Source organism: Nicotiana tomentosiformis, chromosome 2, assembly GCF_000390325.3.
Source record: "Nicotiana tomentosiformis chromosome 2, ASM39032v3, whole genome shotgun sequence".
Classification (NCBI taxonomy): Eukaryota; Viridiplantae; Streptophyta; class Magnoliopsida; order Solanales; family Solanaceae; genus Nicotiana; species Nicotiana tomentosiformis.
In genome coordinates, this window is record NC_090813.1 from 29,806,067 (window position 1) to 29,826,855 (window position 20,789).

At 35.3% G+C, this 20,789-nt stretch overlaps 3 protein-coding genes across 5 annotated transcripts; 2 read left to right on the forward strand and 1 right to left on the reverse strand.

Moving 5' to 3' along the window:
• Nucleotides 1–784: 784 nt before the first annotated feature.
• On the forward strand, nucleotides 785–3,329 carry LOC104104697 (large ribosomal subunit protein uL23-like). The gene is made up of 3 exons (XM_009612841.4): nucleotides 785–927; nucleotides 2,012–2,375; nucleotides 3,018–3,329. The coding sequence occupies exons 1-3, from the start codon at nucleotides 912–914 to the stop codon at nucleotides 3,100–3,102; spliced, it is 465 nt and encodes a 154-aa protein (XP_009611136.1). The 5' UTR covers nucleotides 785–911; the 3' UTR covers nucleotides 3,103–3,329.
• A 1,702-nt stretch (nucleotides 3,330–5,031) lies between these two features.
• On the forward strand, nucleotides 5,032–12,937 carry LOC104104700 (kinesin-like protein KIN-5B). Of its 2 annotated transcripts, none has more exons than XM_009612844.4 (24): nucleotides 5,032–5,319; nucleotides 5,483–5,689; nucleotides 6,697–6,826; nucleotides 6,931–7,086; nucleotides 7,172–7,509; nucleotides 7,584–7,722; nucleotides 8,212–8,309; nucleotides 8,387–8,543; nucleotides 8,624–8,693; nucleotides 8,833–8,909; nucleotides 9,272–9,325; nucleotides 9,435–9,515; nucleotides 9,598–9,709; nucleotides 9,793–9,879; nucleotides 10,132–10,307; nucleotides 10,400–10,561; nucleotides 10,638–10,745; nucleotides 10,910–11,068; nucleotides 11,158–11,241; nucleotides 11,322–11,527; nucleotides 11,820–11,921; nucleotides 12,010–12,119; nucleotides 12,208–12,359; nucleotides 12,529–12,937. In XM_009612844.4, exons 2-24 carry the CDS (start codon nucleotides 5,511–5,513, stop codon nucleotides 12,733–12,735), a joined length of 3,144 nt encoding a protein of 1,047 aa, XP_009611139.1. In that variant the 5' UTR covers nucleotides 5,032–5,319; nucleotides 5,483–5,510; the 3' UTR covers nucleotides 12,736–12,937. The 2 variants fall into 2 exon arrangements, with proteins under 2 accessions (XP_009611139.1, XP_009611140.1); XM_009612845.4 differs by having other exon boundaries at nucleotides 5,486–5,689.
• Nucleotides 12,938–13,361: 424 nt separating this feature from the next.
• On the reverse strand, nucleotides 13,362–19,970 carry LOC104104698 (ras-related protein RABE1a-like). 2 transcript variants are annotated; one of them, XM_009612842.4, is made up of 9 exons: nucleotides 19,796–19,970; nucleotides 19,562–19,681; nucleotides 16,959–17,031; nucleotides 16,522–16,622; nucleotides 14,849–14,914; nucleotides 14,441–14,538; nucleotides 14,270–14,332; nucleotides 14,099–14,191; nucleotides 13,362–13,587 (listed from the first exon to the last, which is right to left on the reverse strand). In XM_009612842.4, the coding sequence occupies exons 2-9, from the start codon at nucleotides 19,632–19,634 to the stop codon at nucleotides 13,504–13,506; spliced, it is 651 nt and encodes a 216-aa protein (XP_009611137.1). In that variant the 5' UTR covers nucleotides 19,635–19,681; nucleotides 19,796–19,970; the 3' UTR covers nucleotides 13,362–13,503. The 2 variants fall into 2 exon arrangements, with proteins under 2 accessions (XP_009611137.1, XP_009611138.1); XM_009612843.4 differs by having other exon boundaries at nucleotides 19,562–19,658; nucleotides 19,796–19,957.
• Between the last annotated feature and the right edge of the window lie 819 nt (nucleotides 19,971–20,789).

A 20,789-nucleotide genomic window follows, 5' to 3' on the forward strand; every position in this document is an offset into this window, starting at 1 on the left:
AGAAAACTACCAATCAAACTAGAATTTAAAAGGCAAAGAACTAGATTATTATAATAGCGATTAACATGTACCATAAAATTTTAGAAATTTTGTATAAAATAATATATATTGGTATAATAATAAATTTTAAATAACTACTTCTATAGTCAGTTTGGTTTGATTTTTTCGGTTATTTTTTTAATTAAAACCAAACCAAAACCAAAACCAAATTTAATCGATTTTTAAAATTCAAAATGAAAACCAAACCAAACAAAAAAAATATCGTTTTTTTGGTCGTTTGGTTCGATTTTTGGTTTGGTTCAGTTTTTCCGGTTTGTATGAATACCCTTAAACAAAACAATGTTTGTCCTTCTCCAAAGCTCTTCTACTAAAGCTTTTTGAGAAAACAAATGTTAAAATTAAAAATAAAAGTTTATCTAGGTTTATCTAGCTAGTATAAAATCAAATACATATTTTATATCATACTTTATATATATCTTATTTTAATCTAATTAACCAAAAATTATTAATAAAATATATCCACTAAATAATTCAATTCTTATTTAATTTTTATACTATTATAATTCCCATATTATAATTTTAGTATAACTTGTTCACTTAATTTTCAAACTTTTTAACTGTAATTGGACATTGATTATACACAATAATACATATATTATATATCAATTATATATTCATCGTCTATTTTTAGTTTAAGAAATTAGGTGAGCGGCTATTTGGGTTAATTCTTACTAATGGAGTTACGTTAACATTGAGCCTAATAGTAACGGGCCCAAGTAACAGGTGCTGGAAACTCGGCCCCAATTACAAATATGTCATATTCATCCACATTGCCAAAACCCTAAACCACAGAGCTAAACAGCTTCTCTCAGGTAAAGCCATCGCGTTGGTTTTTAGCACTGTCCTCAGCTATGGCTCCAGCTAAAGGTATACCTTTTTCTCTACCGTTATCTCTTCATATCTGATTTTCTGTTATGAATCTGTTTGTGTTATCGGAAATGTGACAAATATTGTCTAGCATTTGGCGTTTCTCTTAGATTTTTGCTAATTACAGAAGATATCTAACTCTTTGTACTTTATTCTAATTTGTGCCATTGGTTATTGAATTATTGCTTAATAAGTAGATATACATGTGAGATTTGGAAAATTTGCAGTCCTAATTAATCTTAAAAGATTTTTTATTGACATTGGAATGAAACAGAGCCAACTAGAGCATATTAGATATTGATCTTCTTATATAAGTGATTGCAACTAGTTTGGGATTGATGCTTAGTTGAATTTGTTGTTATTGGTGAGGTACATTACTCTATTGCTAGATTGAAGCTGGTTGAAAGGTGGGGATGGAGTGGGGGAAGGGAGGGTATAGTGGCTTGGTTAAGGTTAGGGTATGATTATATGAAGGTTAATGTTGTTGAATAGAGGCTGGTATTATTGAGTTTTTGTTGCATTTCCTGATCCAATAGACAACCAATAATTATCATCTTTCTTTTTGTTGAAAAAGAATGTATTACCTGGGACTTTAGAACTTAAAGAATCTTTATATATTGAGGTGATGGGTCATAGACTGTAGTGGTTTTTGGGAATAGAGTCTCTTGTGAATGAGTTTTTGCTGTTTATCTCAACAGGATTGCCGTTCTGATAATTGTGTCTACTGTCTATCGGAACAGTAGATTTAATTGTTTTAAGACACATGATGAATAGGTTACCAGAAGCTATGTTGCTCGGACTCTCCGAAAATGTCGCCGGTTGCGTGTTGGATCCTCCAAAGTAGTGTACTTTTGGAGGATCCAACACGGGTGCTTCAGCATTAATCCTTGTAACATAGACCAGAAGAGAGACTTCGTTGTATCTTGGACATGCTTCTAATTAGTAATTACCATGAGCTAAAACTGTTCTATGACTTGTTAGTTTTATTTCGAAAATTGGAGTATGTTTTGTTGCAGCTCTTAGTAAACTGGCATAGATTCTGCAACTTGATTCTGTTAATGTAATCTCGAAATTCCGTATGCAGTTGATTTGACCAAAAAGAAAGACCCCAAAGCCCAGGCTGTCAAGGCTGCCAAGGCTGTTAAGTCAGGATCAACCTTTAAGAAGAAGTCAACAAAGATAAGGACAAAAGTTACTTTCCATCGACCTAAGACATTGAAGAAGGATAGGAATCCTAAGTACCCCCGCATTAGTGCACCCGGAAGGAACAAACTCGATCAATACGGGATCCTAAAATATCCTCTTACCACTGAGTCTGCAATGAAGAAGATTGAGGACAACAATACCCTTGTCTTCATCGTTGATATCAAAGCTGACAAAAAGAAGATAAAGGATGCAGTGAAGAAAATGTATGACATCCAGACAAAGAAAGTCAATACCTTGATCAGGTAATATGCATTTTTCTCCCTGGTAAACTTTTATGGTTGCTCGTTATAACTACCTGGCATGATTGACCATGACGTGTCAGTTAGTTGTGGTTCATTTAACATGCTATATAGAATTACATTTGCATGCTAACAGTTCCCTGTATTTAACTAGAATGGCGTGATGTTTTTGTCCAAGGACCAGTTGGACCTTTATCCCCCTCCATCAAATCTGCTCAACGTCGAGAAAGTGAATGATTTCTTCCTTGTTTTAAAAATAAAGTAAACGACTTGTGAAAAGTAACATGAATACAAAAAGTTTAGTTATTCACATTCGTAGCACAATGAGTTAAGTCATTTTTTAGAATGCTTATGAATCTTAAGCTTGACTGTTTCTTTTACTATTTTCGGTACAAATTTTCATGCTTAGTAACTTTTGGTCAATTGGTTTTTTGGCTTTTTACAAACTTGTTTTTATTTTTATGACCCTATCTCTTTTTTTTTTTACACATGAGAGATTTATTTTTACACTTAAGATCTCTCTTTTACGCTTAAGAGATCTAAAAAGGTCATTTTCTTAAATTCAAAATTGTAAAGGGGCATGATGTACTAATAGCACGTAACTTTTGCCTGCCTTTGCTAAGCTACTTTCTCTACCTTGTCCAGGCCCGATGGAACAAAGAAGGCTTATGTGAGGTTGACGCCTGACTATGATGCTTTGGATGTGGCTAACAAAATTGGAATCATCTAAGTTGATTACCTAGTTTTGAATTTTTATGTCAACCCTGAAATTTTGGATATGAGTTCTTTAGAAACTTTGAACAGGAAGTGCCTTGGGTGATTTATTTTGAATATTTGAGTTTCAGAGATGTGTTTTGTTCCATAAGTCAGGCAAGCTTGTGTTTCTGTTAAGTTTATTTTAAGCTTAGTTTTTGAAGCTTTTAAACTCCTAAGAGTGGAGATCAAGTTCACAATCAACATCTGGCTCGCTTAGTTCTGCACTGAATTATTGCATAATGAGCACACGTATCTTCTTTTTCTTTTCTTTGAATTTTCTGCCCCCTCAGAAATTCTCAAAGTAAAACAAGTGAAATCACACTAGTCATGCAAGAAAGCATCCTCTCATCGCTTCATAACAGTGAACCTTATTTTATATCATTAACGTCTTGTCAACTTATACGCCTTTCCACTAATGGAAAAAAAGACCAAATGTGTTTATTTTACTAGGATTTAAACTCTGATTTAACATGATATTTTCCCACTTTATCGACCATTGAGTTACACCATTCTGTGTTTAAACAATGAAATTTTCCTGCAAATCAAATAATGAGGTACGGTTTTAAAATGCTTAGACCTTAGGATTTTTACTTAAGTTCCCTCCAAGCTTAACAAATTTTTCTGCATAGTAGATTCTTGTACATGGGATGGGATGACTCCTTGCGTTGAATTTTCATCATATTTACGTTCTATCTACTGTAATTTCTTTCGGTAAAGTAATTGACATGTCATTTCTCGCATAGGATATGAAAGCAAACATTATGTCATCCTCCATTTATTTACATTATTTGTTATCTATATACTATGGAAAAGTCCCTTAGCTTTGAAGTGAAAGAATTAGAGGATAATTATATTTTTTCTTTCTCGTCTCACTCTAATTATTAGTACTATAGATGTTACGTGAAATCTTCATATCATAATTTCTTGAGAAGCTTTCGAAACATCATAATTAATTAATCCCTTCAAAGCAGATTTTTAGCCTTCAATCAAAGATACCACCGGATATGAGCTTAACTGCAATATTTACGCCTTCTAAATTGGAAACGGCTATTTTATGCCTTCTAAATTCCTGCCTGTCATAGAAGAGAATTGCAGCCATCGGCACCTATATACACACAGCCAATCACTCTGTCTGATTCGTTGTAGCTAATCTTGCTTAGTATTTTGTTAGAGTTGAACCTCTGAAACTTTTCATAGACTATTTAATGTAACGCCCATGTCTTTTTATTCTCCTACACTATTGATTGTTGCTTTCCTCTCCCATTTTGAGTATGACCATATAAGAGGCAAATTTAAGATTTAAAGGCAGCCGGTGCACCATTTTCTTAATACTGAACATGAAGCCAAAGCGGAGGTGCGTATTCAATGATTCGATCGATTTTGTGGGTAATCAATTCAGTTTTCAGTGAATTTTGGAATAAGTTGGATCACTATCCTTGGTTTGGTAGTCAAAGTATAAGTTGGATAAGTCAATTTATACTCTCTAACAACGTCTTTGAATCCAACACTTGCATTTGAAATTATATATATATAAAAAGTTATTCTATCAATAATTCAAGCAAAATAACATTTTCAACAAGTAAATCACACCCATTTTGCGGACAACACAAACAAAAATAACAATTTTCATTTCACATCCATTTATTAAATTTCATTAGTAACTATAAGTGTATTTTCATATTTATATTTTCGATATAGCATTCTCACGTTACTCTAAATATTCTTTATCGTAAAAGACAACCTCTTTAAAAGATTTTAAGTATTTAAACAACATGGGGAGCTCAAAAATGCTTCAGTGTGAGGTGTCTAATTAGATTTTCGAATTCACTTTATTTACTTAAAAGGCAAAAATAAAATCTAAAAGCATTTAAGAATTTAAAAAATGTTCCTTTTTTTGTCCACTTCTAAATGTTTCCTTTCTTCCCAGCGATCCATAAAGGTAACATATGGAAAGAAAATCCAGGCGCCTCATTTTGAATTTCTCTTAAGTGGGCCCCTTTCCTACCATTTTATTCAAAAAGTAGCCGTTAAAAAGTCTACATTTTCCGAAATCCGACACACAAATCAAATTCTAGGTTAATTCAAGTGGAGCTTCAACAAGTAAAGCCAAAGACTGAAATTAACCTTTGATTTTGATACTCTTCTTCCTCAACTTTGCTAACTCCAGATTTATTTTTTGAATAGCAGCCTAGTAAGAAATTTTTTTTTTTTTGCTTTTGCATATATGATTGTGCTTAAATAGTAATTTTTGGTTCAGAATGAATACATATACTGATTAATTTAGTCAACACCAACTATTTCTTGATTGATTATTTGAATTATATAACTGATTTGTGTTGTTTGATTTGATTTAGCAGCAGATTTGGGGGGATTACAGATATCATGTCGTTGACACCGGATTTAAGTAGGAAAGTAGGGGTGGGAATGGCACCGTCTCCGTCACCGTTTTTTACACCTAGACCGGAACGGCGGAGGGCAACGGAACCGAGGGGGATTGACTACAATTCCAATCGGTTGGACAAGGATAAAGAGGTCAATGTTCAAGTTCTGGTTAGATGCAGGTTGGCCTTTCCCCTAGATTTTTTGAGTGCTTCTACTCACATTTTTTAGTATGTGTTTGTGTTTTTGTGTGTGTGTTGTGTTTGTTTGTCTGTGTTTGTGTGTCCATTTCTAAAAAGTTTTATGTACTGATACTGTGTAAATTTATGTAGTTTAGTGTAAGATTCCATACCTATGTGCCTAATGTAATTTATGTAGTTTATTTTGGCTTTTATGAACTTCTGCTAACAAATTTGATGCTTCTGTTTTTCTTTGCTTTACGATCCTCGGATTGTTACAAAAAGTGTGAGCTTTGATTCACAGTATCAGTTAGTATATGATTACTATATCCTTCAGTACCTGAAATTTAACCAAGATGAACATTTCCTCGTCGCCTAAACAACAACATCAAACCCAGTGTAATCCCACAAGTAGGGTCTGGGGAGGGTAGTGTATACGCAGACCTTACCCCTACCTTATGAAGATAGAGAGGCTGTTTCCGGTAGACCCTCGGCTCAAGGAACAGTGAAACTAAAGCAACACACAATTGCAACAACAAGGTAGCAGGTAATGGAAGCGAATAACACAACATGTACGAATACGAAACAGGAATAAGAAAGTTGTCTAAAAAAAGGCAGCTTGGTACACTAAGCTCCAATTATGTGCGGGGCCTGGGGAAGGGTTAGACCACATTGCGGCTTATGTACGAAGTTTTACCTTGCATTTCTGCAAGAGGCTGATTCCACGAGGTCGACTTTTGCCATTGTACCAAGGTTCCCCTCTGTGTCAACAAATCAAGAAAAAATATTTCAGGACATCATGATTTGAATGATGTGAACCTGCCTTTTTTATATTATCGTTATGTGCTTATAAAATGGAATGTGGAAAAACATACCTCAATATGGACATCAATGGCTTAGGATTAGATGCATTGTTGTGCATGGCTGATTGATCTTGTTACACATTGGTTTCAAGCAAAACAAATGCTACAGATTTCATTTGACAAATCTTAGTGTTGTTGTTGTTTCAGGCCATTGAATGATGATGAGCAAAGGATAAATGTTCCAAAGGCCATAACATGTAATGAAAGTAAAAGAGAAGTTTCTGTTGTACAAAATGTAGCTAACAAGCAAGTAGACAAAGTATTCACTTTTGACAAGGTATAATTCTTTGTTTTATAGTAGCGTTTTGTTCATTAAATGGATGGATGGCATGTTAAAAATGTTAGCATTAGGAGCTGTCTTAAAGCTATGCTATTTACCAGGTTTTTGGCCCAAAAGCACAACAAAGATCGATATATGATCAAGCCATTTCGCCCATTGTTAAGGAAGTTCTTGACGGATTTAATTGCACTGTATTTGCATATGGGCAGACTGGTACCGGTAAAACATACACAATGGAGGGAGGGATGAGGAATAAGGTATTAACTGGTTCACTCTACACCATATCATCTTTCACATCGATCTACTCTTGTCCATAAGTCTTGTTCCTTCCTTATGTCATAGGCTGGTGAATTACCAGCTGAAGCAGGTATTATTCCAAGGGCAGTTCGCCAAATTTTCGATACGCTTGAAGGTCAAAATGCAGATTATAGCATGAAAGTGACTTTTTGGGAACTATACAACGAAGAAATCACTGACTTGCTAGCTTCAGAAGAGCCCTCAAAGTCTTCAGAAGAGAGACAAAAGAAGCCTGTATCTCTCATGGAGGATGGAAAAGGTTGTGTTGTAGTGAGGGGTCTTGAGGAAGAAGCTGTGTACAGTGCAAACGACATTTATAACCTCCTGGAACGAGGAGCAGCCAGGAGGCGCACAGCAGACACTCTATTGAACAAACGCAGCAGGTAGGACCTGTTAGCTTTAATCGATTTAAAAAGTAAATGTTAAGCGACAAGTTAATGATACTCTTCTTCTGCAGCCGTTCTCACTCTGTTTTTAGCATAACTATTCATGTCAAAGAAATGACTGTTGGAGATGAGGAGCTTATTAAGTGTGGCAAGCTCAATCTTGTTGATTTAGCAGGATCAGAAAATATTTCTCGATCAGGTGCACGAGAGGTATGATATTAGCATCACAGATTTGTGCTTTAAAGAACCTTTATTCCTTGCTGTTTTTATGTAACTGTTCATTGGTTATCAATAATCAACAGTGTGGCAGGAACACAAAATATCAATGTGAAATGCTTATATCCATAAGCAGAAAACATAGTCTTTCTTTAGTTGTGGGGAGGAAGTTATATTTCCTGTCTTTTACAAGTTCTGCTTCCGACTTACAAAAAGAGTAGCAGATGACAAATGAGCACAGGAAATTTTTATCTTAGGTGTGAATTCGAAGTGTGAGATGAAGCAAAATTGAAAAGCTTTTACATTTTCTCTTATACTCAGTTATTCAAATAAATGTTAATTAAATGACAAACGAGCGCTGGAAAAAAACAAAAAAGAACATAATAACAACTATGCCTCAATCCCAAACAAGTTGCGGTCGGTTATGGATTAACCCTGATGAAGCGAATCCAACTTACAACAACTATATCTGTTTGAACTCAGGCTCGTGCAAGAGAAGCGGGGGAAATCAATAAGAGTTTGCTTACTCTTGGTCGTGTTATAACAGCTTTGGTTGAACACTCTATTCACATACCTTACAGGTTTGTGTCAAAAAAGCACTTCTTTGGAGTTCTCCCGATGCTTCTCCATTTAACTCTTTTAATTTTATACTACACAGGGATAGTAAGCTAACAAGACTCCTCCGAGATTCATTAGGAGGAAAGACAAAAACTTGTATTATTGCAACAATTTCTCCCTCTGCACATTGTCTTGAAGAAACTTTAAGCACACTGGATTATGCACACCGTGCTAAAAACATCAAAAACAAACCAGAGGTTAAACTGTGATTCTCTTGCTTATATTATTCTTTAGGTGTTGTCTGTAGTTTGAGCTGGATAAAGTTAACGGATTTCAGGCTAACCAGAGAATGTCCAAGGCAGTGCTGCTCAAGGATCTGTACTTAGAATTCGAAAGGATGAAACAAGGTATATTAACACCTTTTTTTTGTGGTGTGTGATCTCTTCGTTTCCATGCTAGGATACAAAGAAAATTCAAGGATCTTTTTTTTGTGGTGTGTGATCTCTTCTTTACCAATTAGGTCATTTGCCTTTATGATCTTACCAGATATCCGAGCTGCAAGAGAAAAGAATGGAGTTTACATTCCTCATGAAAGATTTTTGCAGGATGAAGCAGAAAAAAAGGTATATGTTCTTAGATTTGGCTAGCAAATTCTAATAATTTGCAGAGATGGTTCGTCTATCTATGAATGAAATCTATCTAACAACTGTATGCTTCCCCTTTGAGTAGATCTTAAAAGATTTCTTTCGAGTTGGTGAAATTTAAACCTGATTATTCCAAAAATGCAATTTGGCCTTTAACCCAGTGACTACAATCTAGCTTTAAACCACTTTAAATAATCAATCAGTTCTGAACCTTTGACCCCAATATATTGGTTATATGTTATTTGGAACAACATTGTGCATGATAAGACATTCACTGTGTAGGACTTTCCTGGCACTTTATGTTTTAAGTAATTTTTAAATGTCATTGTCATATCTTATAGGCAAAGAATGAGAAAATCGAGCAGTTGGAGATTGATCTAAACATTAGTGAAAAGGTAATTTTGGCATCGTTTCCCTTTCTTTACTTTATTGTTAATGTTTTTTAAGATCCTAAATCATTAAATGTATGCACTTACTGGATATTTCCCCCTTAACTTGTGACAGCAAATTGATAAATTCCGTGAGCTTTATCTTAGGGAGCAGGAAGAAAAACTGAACCTGAAAGCTGAACTCAAAGAGTGCCAGGTAATGCTAACAAAGTTGTTTATAAATCATGCATAGTGCTTCTTCTTCTGTAAATAATTCATATCTTCCAACTATTGCCCAGGCAAATCTAGAAAATAGTAAAAAGGCATTACATGAGCTTCAAGAGAATCACAGGATTGCTATTTCAACACTGAAGGAAAAAGAGTTCATTATTTCAAAACAAATACATTCAGGTATTTGAAGTTCTTCCAAGTAAATTTTTCTTTGTATGAGCTTAACTCTTCCATGATTATGTGATTCTATAACTTGCAAACAGAAAATTGTCTAATCGATTGTGCAAAGGACTTGCGGAAAAATTTGCAGAATGCATCAGAGGATATAACTTCACTTTTTTCAAGAATAGGTACTCTTGGATTTTGTTTGCTTATTGGTTCATCTTGCTGGCATTATATTTTGCATCTGTATTCTACATATTAGCATGAATTACACTCTTATGTCTAAGGCAGTGCTAAAGAAGTAAAATGATCTCTCTATTCTTTGACTAGTGACTCCAAGCTGCAACCTTTTTCTCATGTTTTGAAGCAAACTGAACATGTCATTTCTTTAATATATATATAAGCAAGGTGTGCACTCGTAAAGGTTCCAATTTATGCAGATCATAAAGACAAGCTGGAAGCAGATAATCAAAATTTGCTGCATACATTTGGTTCACGGCTTGAAAAAAGTTTAAATGACCTGCACAAAATCATTCACGGGTTGAATTCCCAGCAACAGCATCAATTAAGAGGCATGGAGGAGCATGTCAGCTCATTTCTTGCCAGCAAATGTGATGTAAGATATTAAATTCTGAGCGTTCTACTGACCTTTAGTGTACTAAGTTCATTGGTTGAGGAACTCAATACCATTTTAATAACAACCACTAGGTTACTAAGGTCATGGAATCAAAGATCAACAAAATGACTCAGACACACACTTCTGGCATGGCAAGCTTGAAGGAGCTTGTTGATGTATTGCAGTTGGAAGCTTCTACTGATCTGGACCAGATCAAGTCTAAAATATCATCTCAAGCTACCGCAGTTGAGAAAGTAAGAAGTCTCTGTGTTTCTGATGTTACATGCTGATTAGGTTATATTAAATTAAGCGGGAATCTTTTCAATGCAGTTTCTTAGAGCTGCATCTTTGGAGGCCAAAGATTTCGTTTGTGATATCAAGAATTCTCTGGACGAACAAAGAGAAATACTAGATTTCTCTGCTAAACAACAAGAAGAGGTTAGTCAATTTTTGCCCTTATATATTTCACAAGAATCATTTTTACAGCCTATGCAGGTATTTATTACCGCTAGTTTTATCTTCTACCCTCTCATCTATTATACATCTTTTTTATGTATTCTAATTACCGAAACATAGAACTGAACAAACCATCGATGCCACAGGGACTTCGTCGAAGTCTTGTTTCAGCTCAATTAATTTCTCAGGCGACTGTAAACTTCTTTGATGATCTCCATCAACGTGCTTCTGAAGTGATGAAACTTCTCGATAAGAGCAACATTGATAAAGTTGACCAACTACAGAAGTTTGAGAAGACATTCAAGGTTAAGAAGCAGAAGTGACTCAACTATCTTCAATCAATATCTAAGTGCCTATCAGGAAGCTAAAATCTCTCCTTTTATCTTTGTGGCAGGAAGAGGCCCTTAGAGAAGAAAATTTGGCTCTTGAGAAAATTGGTGCAATATTGGCAACTTTGACAACTAAGAAAGCAGCTATGGTGAGTCTGTTGATCCTGCATCTCTTATCATGCATGACATTCAATAAGAGATATATTCATCGCGAAATATTTAATGTCAGGTGTCAGAAGCGTCAAGAAACTTCCAGGATTCTAGTGCAAAAGAAAATAAACAGCTGTTGCGAGAATTGACAGGTGTCCAGCAGGTTTCAGCTAGTGCAAAGCAAAAATTGAATGGATACGTTAATGAGGTGACACAAAATTTCTCGGAAGACACATTGACATACACTGGAAGCAGAATGACTTTGGAAACTTGCCTGCAAGAGTGGTATGCTATCTGTTCTTACGACACAATTTCTCATCTTGAAGGAAGACGAGGTGGCGTCGAATGTGCAATAAGTATATTTAGAAAAAAGAGAGGTGCCGGCTTGTATAAGAGTAAAACAACAGAAGGAGCACTTGAATATTTCCCAAAATAACAGTTCCAAAGCATGAACCATCAATAATAAAGCATCTTGCATGCATAACTGTGAATAATTTGTGGCATAGGACTGTTAGTTGGGTCAGTAGTCTGAGAAGCTTTTGGATCTTTGCTTAATAATTCTTTTCCTCTTTTTTAGCACAAACAAGGTGGATAACTTGGATGAACAGTTGGGGAAAACTCAATCAGGAATCCATCAAATTCTTACGAACAATCTTGCAGAACTAGAACACATTTCACAGTAAGTTTCTCCTTTGCGACCCTATTCAGGTTTCCGTTATTTCTTATTTAATTCTAATTCTTAGTATCTGTCCTTCTGTCCTTGATAGGGAAAGCTCCATCAGAATTGGTGGTGCATATGATGAATTTCTCTCCACTTCTTCATCTGTGGACCAGAAAGTTGAAGCCCATGGTCACGATTTGCTGACTTCTTTCAATGGTATCTGAAATCTTCTGGATACAGATTATGACCCTCTCCCCCTCAAACTGAGATACTTTTATTAAACAAAGTTGCCATGTGTTTGCAGATTCTTTGACGTTGGACATGGAACACAAGAATAGAATTGAGTCAATAAGTAGCATGTGTCTGAATCAGCTGAACTCTATGCAACAGAACCATGGTGAATGTATATCAGATATCCAATGTACAAAAGAACAATGCCTCCAAAAAGACTACATGGTATATACTCGCTTACTATGTTTTATTTACTTATATTTCACAGGGTACTTTCTAAGCTTCATTTGATCCACGGCCGCAACGAACTGTCAAGGATCTAAGCTAAATTTTAGTTATATGATATAAAGTAATCTTGCTATTCTAATTTATTGAACAATAATCTTATAAACAGGTTGACATGTACACTGATAAGACACCGATGAAGCGACTGATACAAATTCCCAGCCTAGCATCCATCGAAGATATGAGAACAGTGATATCTAAAGTTAGTCTGGAAAATGAACCAAAGTGGAGTGGTGCTGAGGGAAAGAATCAGCGGCAATTACAACAATGTACAGGAGCATCTCCAAATAGAACTCCATTTGCAGATGTCAATTGATAATTGGCAGTAGATTAGAGAATTGACACCTCGAGGAATTAATTACTTTGTGGCCAAAGTCGTATTTTGTAACTGTTGTTGCATCATCTTTTTCTTTTCTTTCAAGAATATTTATCAACTTTCAGGTTCTGCGCTATTATACCCCTGCACTGGTTTCGACCCGTATGCAAATATTGAATCATATGAGCCATGTTTTTTTTAATTTGGGCTTCAATTAGATCAAGGAAGGGATAGGGAAATGAAAAAGGATAGTATTGCGTCGAAGACTGCCTTTTTCTAAAAGCTCCACAGGGCCGTCCAACAAATAATTCGCCCTTGCCATTTTAAAATCATGGAAGAAAAGAGAGAAGCTCTATGAAGCAAAAGAAAGATTCAGGAAAAAATATGGAAAAAGATGTACATTTAGTCATTTACACCTTCTTGAAGTTTAGTATCAGATATTCACTTAGTTTCAATTTTCGACCCCTTTCTTCCATCTTCGTTACCTTATTCTCTCTATTTTTCCTTTTTTATTCTGTTTTCATTTTTGTCCAGTCCACAAACGCTCGAGCACCAAAAAATGATAAAGAGGAAAATGGCTACAAATACCACTCACCCAACCCCCAAAAAGGAGTACACATAAGCCAGAAATAATAAGCAAGACTTAGATTATAATTTTAGACATAGTAGGAGCTTCGAGAAAGTAAATAGATTGTGAAGAAACATTAACGTCATGGAAAAGATTAATTCCTCCTCCCTCATCATCCTATCTTCGTTACTGCCAATTTCTTAAGAACCACAACAAGCAGATTTTTGGGCAGTTTGAGCACCTCCTGCTCCCTGGTCGGGTTGATTAATCCTGATGGTCTGAGGCTGCAACATCCAGGAAAGCATGAATAAACACACTCAACAAGTGTGGAACAAGATGTTAAAAAGTGCAATTAGAGGAAAAGAAGTACGACTGTACGAGGATGCAACAAAAACTGTATCCAGTTACAAAATGAACACAAAGCGGAAGACATTTGGCGGAAACTGTCTCTTTACTTACCACTTCTTTAAGAATCTTTTGAGTTAAGAACATTCTGTTTTCCTATTTCTACTTTCCTTGTCAATGTGATCAAACAAAGGCATGCATTCTCTCATTTTGCATTTTAACTGACGAAAACAAGAATTTGAAGATTCACTAATAAGTCATATAAGACACAGAAAAATGGAAAGGAAATAATGGAAGAGTTTTCAATTTTCAATCAAAGATTTTGCCCTTTGTTGAATCAAAAAAAGATATCCATAGTCAGCATTCCAGAAGACGAATTACAATATATTTTCTTCCTAATCAATAAACCAAAAAGGGAAGGGGATTGAATCTGAAGTTTGGAACTCATACCTCGGCTCTATTGTCAGATTCAGCAAGTCTTTGTTTTATATCCCGAGCTATTGAAAAGAAAACCTCCTCAACATTCATATTCGTCTTGGCACTCTGCATGAAATATAACTAGGATCTGAGTATGAGTGCTGCCGGAAAATAATTCCAATGCTGAAAACCAGTTCCACTTACCGTCTCAAAGAATTTAATGCCATATTCATCGGCTAGCGCTTGACCCTTGGATGTAGGAACAGCCTAGAGAAGGATCATATCAAGTGAGAAAATAATAGAAAAGCAAGGCAATATACACACATATCAACAAATTAATAGTGAATGGATGGATAGAGGAGATAGACAGAATACCCGTTTGCTTTCATCCATATCTGCCTTGTTTCCCACGAGTATTTTATTGACATTGTCAGAAGCATGTTGTTCAATGTTTCGTATCCAATTCCTGATGTCTAAATGAACCAACAAAAATGTTAATCAAATTTATCTTAGGGAAGTTCACCTAACAAGAAGAAGAGGGAGGAGGAGGGACAGACTGCAAATCGTACAAGGCAAACAAATATATTTTCAGAGAATGGAAGCTTGGCAAGAGGTTGGAGGGTATTTCTAGCCCAAGATCAAAGTGTATGGCTAAACCCTCACCATTAACCCAACCCTGGGTTTACAAGACAATAAATTCATCTACAAAAAAAGGGAACAACTCCAACTCCAAATTAAAAATCCTACTCCAAGCACTTTATTTGTAAAACTAGTGGAACTTACTGTTAAACGATGACTCGTCAGTCACATCATATACCAGCAAGATACCCATGGCTCCACGGTAGTAAGCTGCATGAGAAGTAAAGTACTAAAAATATAAGCAGGTTTATTTGAAAGAGAAGCAAATTGACAAGTCACCAAAAAGAAAGGCAATTATCAAGGAAAAGACAGCATAGCTGCCCTGCAAACATTGTTAAGCCAAAGCCATATCCATCTATATTGAATTGCGGATTCCGAAATAATAATTTCCTAACTCGTATGTATCTATTAAGAGCATAAGTAGCTCCATAACCTTCCCAGAGTTAGGGGAGATTAAACCCTACTTTAAACGTGATTTTAAAAAATATAAAGATTCTCATCAGTTCAACATTTATTCCAGTATGCCCTTCTGCAAGTCTCATTTACTGACATTCATTGCAGTTTACTACATCTCAATTCTTAGTAATGTTGCAATTTAATCTGGTTTGCTGCTCTCAATTATTGACAGGCCAACACTCATCTTATGTTCCTAGATTCTTAATATTCGAACAAAGGAAATTGCCAAAGTACCATAAGCAAGCTATCTTGTGGGGTTTGAGCAAGCGCACAGTCGAAGTTGTGTTACCATCCATGGAGCAAACACTCCCAAGTTCAAACTGTTTGATTTCAAAGCCAGCTTATAAATCAAGGTTTGTGATATTACCGAGGTGACGTGATAGGATGAACACCTGATATGATGTTTATTCCAGTGATATTCTAATATGCAACAATTACACCAAAGGAACTGTTGAGATCCTGCTATTATTCATCATGGGAAAATTTCACATAGCTTCAGTTATGGGTGTGAAGATCGTGCTAGCCAGCAGGTGCAGTCCACCCTTATTGTAGATACTGATCATAATGAGTTCCTGGCAACCAAGAGGAACCACACCTTCTGTTATCCATGCTATCATCCATGCTAATGGGGCTAAAAGTGTGGCTAAGGTAGTTGATTCATCTTCGCCAGCTTTAATTTAAGCGCAACCAATTGAGGATACGTTCATCAAGGCACTCTGACATCCAAGGACAGGGCATTGCCTAAAGCACATCATTTAATGGAGCAAATAGGGTAGGAGCTTTAGCATATTGTATATATTATTTAGTGTGGATAAAACATGAATATGACTAGGACTAGGAGACCTCTCTAATCAAGAGATTTGTCATTGAGACAACTTCTTAATTAGCTGCAACATAAATTAGGCAACTACTTAATTAGCAATACCATCCAATAGGTGAAATACAGTATAACTACACAAGGTAGAAGGTGTGGAATCATGCATTCTCAACCTTTTGGTGTTCTCTCGAGCTTATATTCTACATGACGGACAAAAAACCAAAGTCCCAGAAAAATAAAACATTCTTTTATGGAATTTCCACATATTTATCATACAATAATTCATGAACAAAAGTTAGGGATGGTATCTTCTTGATGCAAACTTCAGTTGACTTCACGATAAGTGATAGTTCTGTTTTACATAGCATTAATGCCAGTCAGTCAAAGGTATATGTTTCTCTCAATTAACAGCAGAAACCTACATTACAGAAGAGAAAATTGAGTATTCATGAAGGATGCATGCTCAAGTTAAAGGCAGCAAATAGAGGACTGATATGGTCTATGTTTCAGGCAAACCATTGACTACAAAAACCTACATGTATACCTGTTGTAATTGTTCGGAACCGCTCCTGGCCAGCAGTATCCCAAATTTGCAGTTTGATTCGTTTGCCATCAAGTTCTATGGTCCTTATCTTGAAATCAATACTGTGAAAGAAAGTTTTTCATTGGAATCAATTGGCAGAAAAAGAAAAAGAGAGAAAACATTTAATATCAATACTCATATATACTTTATAGAGGCCATTAATACTCTTAATCTTGCTGGAGACCATGTTACTGAACATTTTCGTGGTTTACATTTAAGTTTAAGAGGTTCTCTGTTGCTATTCAATGAGAAATCCTATCTTATTGTGAAGTTTCACTTCTAATCAGTTGCATCTCTATATGTTTCTTTATGTTTGAAGCACAAGCAGTTTAAGAAAAATACCAAGATATGAAAATAAAAACCGTAGAATGTCAAGAAAGAAATGAGAGGATGACTACCCAATAGTGGTGATAAAACTGGTGGTGAAGGAGCCATCTGAGAAACGTAAAAGGAGACAACTCTTACCCACACCTGAAAATTCAAATATAAGTTGTACCTGATTAAATTCAGAAAAACCAAATAAGTAATAATCACGGAGTGTTCATCATCTCAAAAAACCAGTTGATCAACCAAGATTGAGAATAGCAGTTGATCTGTTCTCAGTTTCTACTCAGCAGTCAACCTTCAAATGGAAAATTGAACAAATGCTGACACAGAAAAAATGGAATAGAAGACCATGTGCTAACAGATTTTGAAGATTGAGCTCGGTGGCAATGTGGTTCCTTGTTCCAAATGAGTACAATTATGCTGTTTCTTAAGGAGATTTTTTTAACATTCTCGTCGACTGATTTATTTGCTCAGTGAAATAACAAAAGAACTGTAGGGGGGAGGGGACTACAGAGGAAGCTCATCTTGACATGCTCACAATTTGTCGACCTTCATCCTCAACAAAAGAACTTTGAAAATTCTCCAATGCAAATGATGGATCGAGGAAAGAAAAAAGGATACTATGATTATCTTAAATCTATCAATTTGTAGTAGTCTTTATCTTTTAGTTTGGGATCGAGTCCTAATTGTTTTAAGAGTTTGACTTGTCAAGGGTTCCACATTCTACAACATAAGTGCCTTTCTCTATTTTGTTAAATGCTTGACTTAAGGAATAAGACTTTACGCATTGATCGCTCTCTATTTCTTCCAGTTCTCTCAATTTTTCTCCCCTTTCTCTCTTCTTCCGTCTAATGCTACATCAATTTGGTATCAAAATTCAAGTTCAGATTCATCACAAATCAGTGCACTTTTAACACCAGTATGTATAAAAGTACTCATCACCCTACTCCCAACAGCATAAGCCAGTCCTCAACATTCTTTTTCTTTTTTGATAAGGAGAATTTTATTCACAAAAAGTCAAGAATAAGCAAGTGGTGAAACAGTACAAGAGGTGTGTTAACTCTATCCAAGATACAAGGAGTCTATTAAGTCCAACAGCGCATCAAAATGATTTAAATCTTCCATACTACACCCAAAAAGAAAAAAAAAAGTCGTAAGCAAATGAATTTTATATAATGTAGTGTGGTAGCCTTCCCTTCAACACGTCTAGCATTCCTTTCTTTCCAAATTTGCCATATAATGCACAGCGGTATAGTATTCCACATATCCTACTGATAAGAAAATAGTACTCCTATGTCACAAATTATTCAGCTGTTTTGGTGCTCTTTGATCCCTTCAGAAACTCATTATCTCCTTCATGCTTCCTGGCATCACCCAACTGATTCCCATTAGCCTTAGAAAAATGTTTCAGATTTTCCAGGAATATGGGCAGTGCATAAAAAGGTTTCTGAAACAAGCTTCTGTCTGAGACAAGCTTTGCACACTGCTAGCCAAGTATGACACATCACTTCTAGGGGAGCTTTGTTCTTCCACAAACCTTTCCATGGCGAGTGCCATCCGCTGCCACTTCTTACCCAAAAGGCTGGATCTGGATTTAACAGAAAAGGAACCATCTTTCTCTACCTTCCTGATTAAAACAACTGCTGATGGTCCTGGTTTAGGTGCATTCTCCAATCTCTGGATGAGTTGAGCAACTCTATATCTTCTAGAATTGGAAGTTTCTCCTAAAATGCAGTTTCCATCTATTCATGATATCTAATCAAGAATATTCTCTATTTATGATCTAAAACTCGTCCATCATCTTGTCTGCAAAATTTCTAGGACGCACCTCAATCAATCAGAGTAGCCAATGGTAGTGTGATGCAAACCACTTGAGGCTTGTAAGGATTCCAATGAGTGTTGCAGGCTTCTTATCCTTTCCACTACAAAACCGCAATGTGATGTTGGGAGCCCATTGAGCCATAAAAGCACATTTTACGCACATTTTACGCGTTCCAAAGTGTAAGCAATGCTAAAAGTTTGGTAAATTCTCCTCCGACTAGGATAAAAGGGATTGGTTTTGTGTAAATATATGCCTGCCACATTGGAATTCACAACCGAATGTGAATCTCACCTTTCTTCGAGAATAAAGGGAAGGAGAAGAACCTGGAGAACTTCCATAATTCACCGACAAGGTTTTCATCACTCAACTCTTGAGGAAAAGGTTGTTGTTTTATGAAGTGGAGCACTAACACATGAAGGATCAAGAAGTAGTCATTTGGTAAGTTCACATCTGCTGTGCCTCATATACAAACAACACATGCATGGCAAATGTATAAGTAGTTATGTGCTATACAGTAATGCATTATAGCAGTATTTGTCGCTCAATAGCTCCAGTAAGTTCTAGGATATCATTACACAGAATTGTTAAGTTGTAATTCTTCGCTGCTCTTACTTAGTACTATTTAGATCAGAATACAGCAAGCAAATGACTGTAAATGCTCATTGATAATAGAATCAAGTGAACTAACGAAATAACAAGCCACACAACTACTTATTCCATCTCCATTGCAAGACCACCAGAAAATTTGAACGAATCAACGAAAAGAATTACTACAAAATAATCGAATGTAAAGAAGGATATACTAAAAAAAGAATTAGAAAGAAAAATAAACATAGAAAACAAAATAGTTACCGCTGTCGCCGATCAAGAGTAGTTTGATGAGGTAATCGTAGTCGGCACGAGCTCTAGCAGGTGGAGCAGCCATTTGATTTCCTCACGAATCCAGGAACTGATGAAGAGGAATTAAAAACCCTAGATAAAATCAAAGTTTGAAAATTTGAACAAAAATAAATTTATTTAAGTAATTAATTTGATTCATGTGTATGTACAGAGATAGATATTATACATATACATACAAATACGTACCGGATCGGAGAAAAAGTGAAGAGAGAGGTTGCGAATACGTGGGAGATCTTAATAAATGGGGACAGTTAAAATGAGGGAAATAAAATACACAAAATTTAGTCGGGGAAAGCGTTTGTAGAACGTCGGACTTGTTAGCACCCGTCGGCCACTGGAATTTCGTTTTCCATATTTTCTATTCTCTTTTTGACTTTGACTTTTAAGGACTAAATACATGATTCCTCTCTTTGATTTTATTTCGCACCAAATTTTAAAAAGAAAGAAAGTTATTAAAATTGTTTATGTTATGAATTATACTAACTAGTTGCGCGAAAAATATTAAATATAATTTTTATAAGAAAATATTTTTTGAAAAATGTGATAGACACAAAGGTGCAAATGGTATTATTTAATGAACATATAAATGTATTGAATATTCATACATTCAAGTCATCTTGTCGTAAGAAATGTAACTCTTACAAATTTCTCACTTTTACTAATATTGTGAATATTTTCAAATCGTCATGTTTACGTAGATTTATTCATAGGAGAGACTAAAGTCGTCTCCAATGTTGTATATTTTAAAGGAGTAGCTTGTGAAATTTGGCCGTAAGAGTATGTTTGGAATATTTATGTTTTTTTCCCTTTATCTTATCTTCTTAATATATCGCACAGATGCTCTAGCTATATGTGATATAATATCATAAGAAATTCTATATTTTTGGATTTTCAGATTGCCAAATAGAAATATAATGTATAAATATTCTTCAGATGAAGAGAGGTGAATTTTATAATTGCTCTTATGGTTTCTTAGTTTCATATGTAGAAAAAAGAAACTGTTTCAAATATAGTAATTACCATCCAATTGCATCATGCTTTTCTTTTTTAGTACATTTTGAAACAGTTTTATAAAGTTTTTGATCGAAAGAAATTATGATTTGTAGTATTTTTATAAAGGTTTTGAATATGTATATTAATTTAATGAAATTAATACTGTATATTATTTCACTGGAAGTTA